General features: G+C 39.6%; 1 protein-coding gene across 2 annotated transcripts in view; it reads left to right on the top strand.

Moving 5' to 3' along the window:
• tpcn2 (two pore segment channel 2) overlaps positions 1 to 12818 on the top strand; it is a 50325-nt gene that overhangs the window by 736 nt on the left and 36771 nt on the right. Inside the window, exons 2-3 of one of the 2 annotated variants that reach the window (XM_054771411.1) lie at positions 10671 to 10916; positions 11005 to 12387. In XM_054771411.1, coding sequence (XP_054627386.1) covers positions 12298 to 12387 — 90 coding nt within the window. In that variant the 5' untranslated portion in view covers positions 10671 to 10916; positions 11005 to 12297. The remainder of the gene's footprint in view (positions 1 to 10670; positions 10917 to 11004; positions 12388 to 12818) is intronic. The other variant, XM_054771410.1, reaches the window with a different exon arrangement.

Raw genomic sequence — 12818 nt, 5'->3', positions numbered from 1 at the left:
ATAAATAAATGTGTACAATGTTCATAAATGTTGGTTTCCAACAAAAGTGTCTCCGTTTCTGTCACTATCGTCAAAACATTTTGAACACAGGAAGTCAGCAAACTATCAGGAATGTGGTAGGTAGGATTAAATAAAGATCTGCTTATTCCTACTACTTTTCAGACAATGAATTGGTTCGTTGTGAGTAGTTTTGGTGTACTTTTGAACAGTCGTTTAAAAATCTCGACCTGCAATTACTTCATTTGTGTTATCTGAGTAGAAGAAATCAAAAGTAGTCAGTGATGGGCAGGACAAGCACCTGGCATGAGGATTACAATTTATTTTATCTTTGCACTTTAATTATGTAACTTTTGACTTAATTTTCACTTAATATTATGTTGTTCTGCAACACAGTTCTACTATTCTTACTCCCTCATTTTTTGACGCGTTTACTTTCACATTCCAACCATTCCAACATGAAAATGTTCATCTCAATCAGGACATAATGGCTACCTAGCCACCCATTCCCCAAAATTCCCACATTCTCCATGAATCCATATTTTCCGTGACAACATTCCCATTGACAATGCATGCATGGACAATTTTGACTACTTTCATGTTTCTCAACTGATTGAAACCACCCACGTCCTCTGAATTCCACATTTTCCATAACATTTATTCGTTAACTTTGATCTTGAGAATTCTCGCTACGTACGCATTTCTGAACTGATTCAAATCATTACAAGACCAAAACATTCAGCTCATTCAAAACATTCAGACGAGAGCTGCACTGTTAATCGATCCAATTAATTGACTACTATTTTGGTAGTCGATTTGATGGTTTTTTGACTTTAAAAAAGTAAATATCTTCTGATTTCAGCATTAGTCATCCATGAAAGCAGACCTGTCATCTTTGTGTTTTAGGTGAAACAAGATACAGTGGAACCTCAAGTTAGCGTCTGCCCCCATTAGCATGTTTTTTCACGCCACAATTTTGCCTCGGTTAGCATAGAATATGGCGCGTGTCTTGCCGTGTTATTAATACACTGCGTGAGTCCAATTGTGTTCTTAATGTACTTTTATCACAAAACTTCCTTGTTAGCATCCTATTACCTAGCTAACAAAATGGCAACCGGAAGCAGAAGTCAGCTACGTTACGTCGTTTTTGCCACTTTTCTGATACGTTGCGGACCAAACTACTAACTGTTTGTGTTTTGGTTCATATGGATTAGTTCATCTAGGTCAGCCATTGGAGGCTCGGGAGCTGCATTGGCTCTTCAGCCTTCTTGTTGCGACGCCCTTCACCGAGCACAGCTTTTTTGTCACACCAAAGTGGAAGAAAAGGCCATCCATACATCCATTTTCTATGCCGAGTTTGAAAAATCCGACTCACCGCAGGTTTGTGAATGCATCTAGACTGGGTTCTGACTGCTGATTGGATGGCCGAGGGAAGGGTGGCGGGCTAGTGTGTTCAGTGAGGTGAGGGAGTTTTGAATGGAGTTTGAAGCAAGTTAGTGTTCCATGAAATAAAACTATGTAATTAACGAGAGCACAGCAGTGTGTCTTATAATGAGAAGCGTGCTGCAGCTATGTGCTCGGAGCCCGTAACACGTTAATCGCCGAGGTGGTGACTCCGGGAGAGAGAAAAGCGCTATAAAATCAACTTTATTATTATTATTATTATTATTAAAGTTTGCTATTACTCTATTAATCCAAACAATTAATCAACTAAGAAAATAATCATTAGTTGCAGCCCTAATTCAGACTATTTTCAGATTACAAAAAAAATTGTTTTTCCCAGGAATTCTGCATTTTATGGGTCAAAAATGTAAATTTTTCCACATTTCTCAAACCATTCAGCGCATTCCAGCGTGAACACAGTCCGACTAACAAATGTCCACATCCCATACAGCGTTTGGTCATGGTTTTATTTGTTTGGGACATGCTTAGCAAAGTTACATTGAGGAACATCAAATGTTTATACTTAATTATTCTCCGAAAAGGAGTAGGAAGAAGTGGCGCTTAAGCAATAACTTAATGTAATGCTCAATGCATGAAGTTTGAATTTGTTTAAATTAACATGCTTGCTTAAAGAATTTGTCATTGAATTTTGTCAAAATAATGTTGCTGCTGTATTGTGTGCTGTTAAGTTTCCAGTTCCAGAACCTCTTGTTCAGAAATATGTTTATAATGTTGTTGTTGTTGTTGAATATTGGTGACTTTACTATCAGACTGCATCAGTGTGAGTTGTGTCCTTGTTGTGGATATTTCAATGTTGAAACTATTTCATCTTGTTCTCCTCTGTTATGGACTGCCCTGACATTTGGCCTGTTTGTAATGCTGAGCTCAGTCACAATCACATCGTTCATGTGTGTGTTTTGTTCCATCTCATCCATTCTACACTATTTGCTCTACGATTTTCGTCCTGTTTCTTGAGAGGTTGACGGAGTGCAGTGCATTTCTCAACCCTTAGATCCATCGTGTTATCATGGACTATGTTGTTATTTGCCGGACCTTTGACGTTACTGTCAAGATTGTCTTCTTTTACTTCTCCTTGGTGCTTTTTATTCACAGATGTCTTTGAGGAGCTGTGTTTCCTTTTGCGAGCCACTCCATTAGCGTTTGCAAACGTTACTGCTACTGTGTCCACCATCTCCTTTTGGGTCATTTTGTTCCACACAGCTAAAGCTGTCATCATTAATTCCCCAAAAGTGGGATATGGTTTAATATTATGATTGAATTTCCATTCTGTCCATCTTGACTTTCATCATTAGCTCCCAAATAGCAATGAATTATTTTTTTCCTCACATTTTGCTGTTTCTGAGGACCGTTCCGGAGGAACGGTACTTTCCGGTCTTGAAAATTGTTTTCTTTTGTTGTGTCCTCATGGTGATGCAAGGCAAATTGCTTTAAAGTTCAGCTGTTAGCGAAGGTTAGCTTGACCTGTTTGCGCTAGTGTCGATTGAGTTAGGCTTAAGAGTGGTGAACTGGGAAGTGTAAAATAGATGCTACTATCACAAGTTTTATGCAGCGATCGTGTTTTGATCTGACAAATCGTAAGTTTGATCGAATGTAGAATTACTACAGCTTCTGCCTGGACGTTAACACCGCTGTTCAACACCGATGGGGAAAAAAACAGACACACGTCGTGAGCAAGTGACGCAGGGAACACCGAGGCCAGCTTGGATTGCAAGGTTTATAGTGTGCACACAGCACTTAATGTACAGTTCCAGTCCTGCCTCAAACACTGCCACTTCCATATTACGTGTGGTTCCACAGCTCACAGTTTGATCGGCTTCTGGCTGACCTATTCCTGCGAGAAAATCTTTTCTCGAAACAAGAAATATTGTCTTGTTTTAATCTCACAACACCTCTAGTTCTTAATGTATTTTATCACAAAATATCCTTGTTAATAAATGGAAACAGGAAGTGGAAGTCAGCTCCGTCGGCCATCTATGATGTCATCAGCAGGTGACCGTTGTTCAGAACTAACTAAAATGTTAAGACAAAACATGTTTGTGTACTTTTACAATCATAGTTTTACATGCACGAAACAATTCAAAATGCATATAAATAATGAATGAAAGAGATAAATGAACATTTTTAGGTTACTTTTACATTAATTGAAGACATGATTGTTGCCAAAGATGGGATGTGGCAGAGTGATCAACATGGACACCAAATTGGTGTTTTGCTATGAGTTATTTATTGAATTCTGTAGTATTTCTCACATTCTTTATCAAAATGCTGGTACTTGCAACTTTGTTTGGCTCCATTGTGGCTAATTTTGCAAGTGTGATCATAAGAAAAAGCAGAGACTTGAGGTGAGGAACACTATTTACACCAGAGTGGGACAAATGTGCATTTTTTAAAATATTCCTTTTTGTTTCTGTTCGTTCGTGTCTTCGAGTTATCAAGTCTTCCTGTGTGTGAGGCGGTAAATGTGTCCTGGCTGCTGACTGGATGAGCGGGAACAGGGAAGGGGAGTCTGTGTGCGTGTGTGTGGTGAAAGACAGCGGCGGTGGATGTTACTTCACTGTAGTGTAAGCGGAACCATTTATGTTTAATGAAGTGATTGTTGATGGACCACTCCTCATCATCCTTTCAACGTCTGGGCAAAAGCTACAGTATTTTATATTGTAGCTGTGTGGTCGCGAGATGGCATGTACACTAGGTGTAAAATAGATGACATAACAGATCCTGGGTCAGTCAAGAGCACTGCAAACAACACAGCTTTGGCGATTACATTATCGCGTTGTCTGAAATCAAAATTTTGAATCGACAACAATAAATTGTTCAGCTGTAGTGGCTATTTGGCTTTGTTTACATATTGCCGGCATCTGTAAGAGAGGATTCTCTCTAAAACAGGACAAATTCTATCAGTCCATGCAGTAAGAAGCAGGGTTAGAATGACGTCTTTGACATGAATTAGTAGTATTTTAGAAAAAAAAAACATGACAAATGGCTACTATGTGTTCGACTGGGTCTGTGCTACATCCACCATCATTTTATCTTAAGCACTCCATTCTTTAACAGTTATTTTCATCAGTGTTGAACTGTGTATGTGTGTTGCCATGTCACTTCTTCACCACAATGACACATCGTGTGGTGAGTCAACAGCACAAAATGTGTGAGCAGAAGTGACACATCGTGTTGCTGCTGTTAAAGTCACTTCTTGACTTTTTGATTTTTCTCTTCTCATCCTACCTTCATTGCCAGGATTTATGCAATGCCTAAGGGTGCACGATTTACTTGTATATAAATACTACAATACTGCACTTTACTATTAATGTTATAATCATGAGCTGCTAGTGATCCAAAATCCTTGCACTGCATTGTTTGTAGGTCACCTGCAGGTAACTGACTTGATGCAGGACTCTATCAGACACTGGCGTCATTGCGATTGTTGAGGCAGCTTTTTAGAACACAGTGACTGGTTAGTATGGGTGTAACGCTGCAACATGATCACGGTTCAGTGTGTAGTAGGGATGAAACGGTTGTGCGGTATCTTTGTGGTTTGGTGCGTACCTCGGTATTTCGGTCACGGTTTGGTGCATACCTTGGTACAATTGGGGAACAAAACGACAAAAATGCAAAAGATTCTTTTCAAGAACTGCTTAGCTTTTGTGTTAAATGATAACACCGCCACAGCTGTTGAACTCCGTTAAAAAAAAGTATATATATATATATATATATATATATATATATAATATTTTTAAAAAAGCACCCGACCAGCATAGAGTGACACTGGGAACACTGAGACAGATTGGATTGCAAGGTTTATAGTGTGCGTAAGCACCTAATGTGCCTCTCAGACTGCCACTCCCATATTACTGTATTATCATTCACAGTAGCGATGCAATAGTTCACAGTCTGATAGCTAGAATGGGAGGAGAACTTCTTTTCACTCTATCATGTTGGACATGGACCAGTCAAGGTTGTAGCCCGCCTCTCGCCCAAAGTGAGCTGGGATAGGCTCCAGCATACCCCCGCGACTCTAATGAGGAGAAGCGGCATAGAAAATGGATGGATGGATGTTGGACTTCCCATGGCTGATTTACATGCAGTGGGACGGTAATGTGATGTAATGTCATGTCTCATCAACGTTTTGTCTCATTACTGACAACTATGGCCAGAACACTACATATAACTTGTATTTTAATATATTTTTTTACTCATAAAGGGCCATAGTCAACCACAAAACAGCGATCATTTATTAATTTTTGAAAAACTGCAGTTATAGTGAGGGAGCGATATTCGAACCATGGTGTAGCATGTGACATCACTATTCTTGCTCGTCCCACAATAAAAAAATAAACAGAAATGTCATACAGGCAGCGCTTGCATTAACTCCAGCGCCTTGAGAAGGTAAAACGTTATATTGCACTTGAAATTTGATATGTACTAATCTGTATTGATTCAAACTTCCACTGTTTTTCTTTTTCTTTTTATCCTTATTTTCTGGACAATATTATAAACCTACAACATTTTTCTTGTGTTCCAATTCGTCTGCAACTATTCATTCATCTGAAATGAACACAATTGGGTCAATGATGATTATCAATCAGCCAGGTATCTGATCGCTTCAATTGCTAGGTAAAGTGTGTGCGTCCGCAGAGCTTGCCTTCTTGATGTTCAACAAACAGTCTGTGTTACGTTTGTACAAGGGAGGAGGGAAGCTATTTCAGCCGTTATCATTAACAGTTTGACAGTTTCAACAATGTGACTATTTCGTAGAACAAAACAAAACCAGTTGCTGTCGGCCACAACTGTGCCACAAGGGTCTGCAAGGATGTAGCAGGCAGAATAAGAGAAAAATGTAACCAACGTAACTGAAACTGTCAACTGTCAACGCTCCCCCTCAGACACATGCACACGCACATACCCAAAGCCTCTCTTTGCACGTTCACTGCATCCCAAACATTTGGGCTAAACAGAACTCTTAACATCACACACAAGTTCAAGGTGGCTACACTATATAACAAGTGAAACTAACTTTAATTTAGTTACTATTTCCAGGAAGAAGACGCGGTAGCGTGCATACGCTCGCTCACATCACCATAATGACATATGTATAAAAGCACAATGGAGTACAATGTATTCTTTTTGGTGAAATGCAGATATCAATTAAACCTGTTACATTCTCCTTCAAAGTATGAGGCCTTGTCAAATTAAAAGTAGGTTTGACGTTTTTCACAGATTTTAATGACATTCACAAGTGTTAGAAAAACTCCATGTCCCATGATTTTCAGTCGCCCAAAAAAATGACATCATGGCAAAGTCCACCCCCTTCAACTGTCATTCACAACTTATGCGAGATGGGTCTGCTTTTCGGGGGCGGTGGGCGTCGATGGGAGAATACCAATAAGAGGAGCCTGCTCAACTCCAAGTGTGTAGAAAAACACTTAAGCACAAATGGGAGAATAGGCCCTTTAATGAGCCACGTGTATTAACATGAACCTCACCGCATGTCACGGCGTTATCACATCGAATGCCTCGCCTTTTCATCCACTTTTAGGCAGTCTGTCCTTCACATAAGGTCACAGGGAGGACTTTTTGCCAGGCATGGACCCGCATATATACACTCCTGATCAAAATCTTAAGACCAGTTGAAAAATTGCAAAAATTTGCATTTTGCACATTTGGATCTTAATGAGGTTTTAAGTAGAGCTACAATATGCAAAAACAAGAAGGGGGAGTGAGACAAAAAGCACTTTGAAAAAGTAATTTATTGAAAACAACAATTAAACTGAAATAGGCTTTTTATCAGCTGATGAAAAGTTTAAGACCACAGGCTATAAAAAACAAAATCTGCTCAAAATGTTCATTTTCTGTCAGGCATTCACACTGTCATGCCCTCCTGATGGCTAAAGCTAAGAAGCTTTCTCTTTTTGAACGTGGTCGGATTGTCGAGCTGCATAAGCAAGGCCTCTCGCAGCGTGTCATTGCTGCTGAGGTTGGGCGCAGTAAGACAGTCATTCTACATTTTTTGAAAGATCCTGAGCATTATGGAACAAAAAAGTCAAGTGGTAGACCCAAAAAAATCACACCTGCGCTGAGCCAGAGAAACAAAAAACAAATTCAAAGACCTCGACTTCAAAGACCGACTGCAGCGCAATAACCATCAGACGGCATCTGTGGGAAAAGGGTTTAAAAAACAAATTCAAAGACCTCGTCTCCTTCAATGCCACAAAACTGCCCGTTTAGACTTTGCCAGTGAGCATCAAACATGGGACATTGAAAGGTGGAAAAAAGGTTTATTCTCTGATGAGAAAAAATGTGACCTTGAACGGTCCGGATGGCTTCCAACGTTACTGGCATGACAAGGAGATCCCACCTGAGATGTTTTCTACCCGGCACAGTGGAGGGGGTCCATCATGGTCTGGGGTATTTTTTCATTCAGTGGAACACTGGAGCTTCAGGTGGTGCAGGGTCGTCAAACATCACTCTTTTGGACCATCCTTCATGTTCCCCTCATTTAAACAGCCTATTTCAGTTTAATTGTTTTCAATAAAGTACTTTTTCGAAGTGCTTTTTGTCAACCCCCCCTTCTTGCTTGTGCATATTGTAGCTCCACTTAAAGCACTTTAAGTGTGTGTGTGTGTGTGTGTCTGGTATATATATATATATATATAAGTGCTTTAAGTGGAGCTACAATTATATTTATATATATATATATATATATACACACAATGCAAAATAAATTGCAAAACTGTGTTCCATGAGTGTGGATTGTTTTGTGCAGGGTGTACCGGATGGTCTGGTATCGTACCGCGTGCCATTGCATCCCTAGTGTGTACATACAGTACCTCTGTTTTAAGGTCATGCTTGGGTTAATTTTGGGTACAGTAAAAGTACAACATGAATAACAAAAAACTGCTTTGCTTTTATGTTCACAGCTTTAATGATATTTAAAACTTCAAACATCAAAGTTTCAACTTCAAAAGCAAAATAACGCTGCTAAAACAGAAGCAAGCTGAAAAGACCATCTACTGTATATAAATGAGAGTGACAAAACGAATTGCCGACAACGCCAAGAAAGCATGTGACTTAAGGACGCAGGGGAAATTGAAGTCAATTAGAGCGCCAACTGCAAAATGTACACGACAATTTTGCCCCGTCAACACTGGACTCACTGGAGAACAGTTGGATGGATCGGATGGTTACTTTTTAAACAATAATATAACAACAATATAAACCTTTTGAGGCCAGATTGACTGTGGAAGCTAGTGGTAACGTAGCCAAACAAACTTTTTTGCGCCTCAGCACACAACTATGGCGTGTTGAAGGGCTGCCAAACAAAGTGCAAAATGCCAATGCTTGAGGAAAAAACATTATCATTGAAGCATAAAGACAAACATGTAAAACAAACTTTTTTTTTTAACAGTGGTGCATGCGTGCTGTACATTTGACCTGTATTATCATCTATTTATAAATTATTACCAAGTTAGGCTGAATAGCTGTGTTTTCTTTGGAAAAATTTTAAATAATAAATAAAAATTAAAATTAATTTGAATGCTGAATCACAAATCCACTGGTCCACTGTAAAGCCTTTACAAAGTGCAATGATGAAGACAAGGTAATAATTTGTAATTGTCAGCATGTGGCCGATAATATAATGTTGCAGAAACATTTATTATACACCATGACTTTCTACAGCCTGTATACAGTTGGTAAATCGCGGTTAATTGGTTCCAGTCCCGACCGCGGTAAGTGAATTTCCGCAAAGTAGTATTCAATCTTAATAAATGCAATATTTTAGTAGTTTTTAAATACATTTTTTTTACCATTATTAGAACCCTGTAGACTTTAAATAACACCCCTATAGTCACCTTTACACTCCTATTATTCTTTGTTTGCACCACATGCTGATGCTCAGGCTACGGGATCACTGCAGGGACACAAGAGATGGCCATAGCTGAATAGCATGCTAGCGAGCTAACCAGTTAGCCTCCAATTTATTTATTCTAAACTTAATAAACGGTTTTAAACTGGAGTGGAGAAGAAAGACACAATAAGAAGCCAAAAATTTACCACTTCTACACGGAATGGGATGAGAACTTCTTTTCACTCTATCATGTCGGACATGCCATGACTGACTACATGCAGTGTGATGGTGATGTGATGTCATGTCATGTCATGTTTCAATGTTTTGTGTCATTACAGATGCCGAGTGGCCAGAATACTACATATAACTTATATTTCAATATTTTTTGATGAATAATGGGCTTTAGTCAACCACGAAACAGCGATTATTTATTAATTTTTGAAAAACTGTACCAGAGTGAGGGACCGATATTCGAACCGCGATGTAGACTGTAAAGACTGTAATGTCTTTATTCTTGCTCATGCCCAGGCACTTGCATTAATTCCAGCGCCCTGGGAAGGTAAAACCTTATGTTGCTCTTGAAATTTGGTACGTGCTAATCTGTATTGTTTCAAACTGCCACCTTCACAAAGTGTTTTTTCTTTCTTTCATCCTTATTTTCTTATGACCGAGTATTAGGGACACAATGAAAAAAATAATAATCGAGAATAAAGTCGTAAATTTATGAGAATAAAGTCCGTAATATTAGGTGTCATCATGTCATACGTGTCAGAGGGAAAATAGAGAATAGCTCTTCAGGAAGGAAGGAAACTTTCCTCTTGCTTCAGGCACACTTTTATTTGTAACGTGGCAGCAGAACAGCAGTTGAGCACAAACAGATGAGCATGTCTAGCCTTCTCACTTTGGCCTTCCTTGCCCTGCGCCTTCCACATGCCAAAGGCCAACGGTTACATAAGTCCCACCTTTTTGTAGCTGTTTCAGGCAATGCCTGTTACATAAAGTCATGAGTTTTTTCTCATAAATGTCCGACGTTATTCTTGAAATCTCAGATTATTTTAATACTCCGTCGTAACAGGCAACTTATGTGACCTTTGAGCTTGGGCGAAGGTAATATTACGACTTTTTTCCTCGAAAATTTACGACTTTCTTCTCATAAATCTCAGGGTTTTTTTCCAATGTGGCCCTAATACTCATATTTTCTGGACAATATTATAAACCTACAACATTTTTTACATCCTTTTTTTTGTCTTCCTACTGAACCATTCATTCATCCGAAATGAACACAATTGGGTCATTGATGGTTATTAATCAGCCAGGTATCTGATCCCTTCAATTGCTTGATAAAGCTTGTGTGCATCCACAGAGCCTGCCCCTGCGCCGGCGTAAGCGACGCTGGCTGGCTTTGCCCCCTCCATCCCCTCAGCGGAGCTTGGCGTAACCTTGCAGTAACAGCGATGGGGACCACAGAACTGTGATTGGTCGGCTTTTGTTCGTACATCATTTGCATTTTTTTATCTCATTGAGATGCAAGCGGCAAAGAGTCTGCCATAAAAGAAACGGAGCAAGTTGTGGAGCAAGTTATTGTCGTCAGAAGGGCCCACGTCATGATGTATGTAGCATAATTCTGTCGTAAGAGTTTGAACATTGTAAATGAGTATTTCCATCCATCCATTTTCTATACCGCTTCTCCTCTTTAGGGTCGCGGGGGCATGCTGGAGCCTATCCCAGCTGACTTCGGGCGATAGGCGGGGCACACCCTGGACTGGTCGCCAGCCAATTGCAGGGCACATATAGACAAACAACCATTCACACACACATTCATACCTATGGACAATTTAGAGTCGCCTATTCACCTAACATGCATGTTTTTGGAATGTGGGAGGAAACCGGAGTACCCGGAGAAAAAACTCAACTGGTGGCACTGCAGGTTCATGGTGCAGGGGATCAGGGTTCAAATCCCGGTCAGGGACGCTCAACAAGTGATGGGGGCTGCATGGTGGTCTAGTGGTTAGCATGTTGGCCAACACAATAACAGTCTGGAGATCGGGAAGAACATTTTTTGGGCATTTCTGTGTGGAGTTTGCATGTTCTCCCCGTGTGTGCTTATTATTATTTTATATTTTCAGAAAATACAAAGTTCCGTATATTTATCTTATATTGTGTTTATTTTTCTTTATCTTATTCTATTTTTATTTTGCATGCCCTTAGTTTTATAATTTTTTAAATTGATGTTATTACTAGTCAGTTTTATGTTGCATCTCTGCACCACATAAAATTCCTATTTCGTGAAACCTTTCACTGACAATGGCAATAAAAACTTCAGAGTCTGATGATTATTGGTTGAAGTGTAGTTCAACCAATAGTTTCGGCTTTTAGTCCTGTTCCCAATCTCTACAGAACAATGGCGGCACATATTTCACCGGGAAGGTGGGAACACTTGGCCTTTAACCACGAAAGAGGCTTTTCAAGCTCTGGCTACTCCTTGGTACTGTCGCTAGCCATGACTCGCGCTAGTCAAAGGTTGGGCTGTATTTATTTACAGAGTAGACGCTTAACCCAAGGTGCATTTTGTGTCCCTCACGTAACGTGTTTGGTATCGGAAATTGGGTCGTCTCTGCACCAAACTGAATATTCAGTCCTGAAAAACCCCATTATGAATAAATTTACCTTTTGTCGGTGACTTGGTGTTCCGGCTGTACCCTGCCTCTTGCTTTAAGCAAGCTGGGAAGAGACTCCTTCTTATCCCAGCGCCCTGACACTAGGTTGGAACAGGACTTCTTGATGTTTCTGTAGACATAAGCAACCAGTCAGGCTGGTTTGGCAGACATCTGCAAGACATTTGCTGTTTGTCTTAGGAAGACGGCATGTTGCCTGGTTTCTATTGGTCAGAAGAACTTGTGCATGTAGACCAGTTGATTCATGACGCTTAAAACCGCAATGCCTCCAACTCAGGAATACATGAAGATCTGTTAGCATTTACACAAATAGAAATGGTCTTGGTACTCTCACTTGTCTCTCTTCCTACAGATGAAGAGCTCTACATCCAACAGGCTGCTGTTCTCATTGAAGATGCCATACAGGTATCAGAAAATACTTCCTTTTTGCATTTTCTACATGTAATAAGGTCAAAACAAAATGAGAGCATTAACCTGACATATAATATGTTGATTGGCTGGGGAATAGCCTATTTTACAATCCAAATAACTTATCACTTCCATGCTTGAACCCAAATAAATTGTCTACACTGGACAGAAATAGAATATGAAACCAATTTACTTACAATGTACTTAGAAAATGTCCCTCTTAAATGGTGGGTGGGACTGCATAAACATGTTACTGGGAAATGAGGAAGGTTGCATTTTTGGAAAGCAAAAGTTCAGGATGGGTTATTAAAAAAAAAAAAAAAAAAAAAAAGTCATCCCTATCCAACCCAGCAGCAAAAAAGTTTGGGGACCACTGACTTAATATAACACAAACGTGGATGATTTTTTTGTTATAAAACAGAAGAAAA

This window comes from Dunckerocampus dactyliophorus, chromosome 3 (assembly GCF_027744805.1).
Source record: "Dunckerocampus dactyliophorus isolate RoL2022-P2 chromosome 3, RoL_Ddac_1.1, whole genome shotgun sequence".
Lineage (NCBI taxonomy): Eukaryota > Metazoa > Chordata > Actinopteri > Syngnathiformes > Syngnathidae > Dunckerocampus > Dunckerocampus dactyliophorus.
The sequence above is the reverse complement of the archived record's forward strand: the minus strand, read 5'-3'. Positions and strand labels throughout refer to the sequence as shown.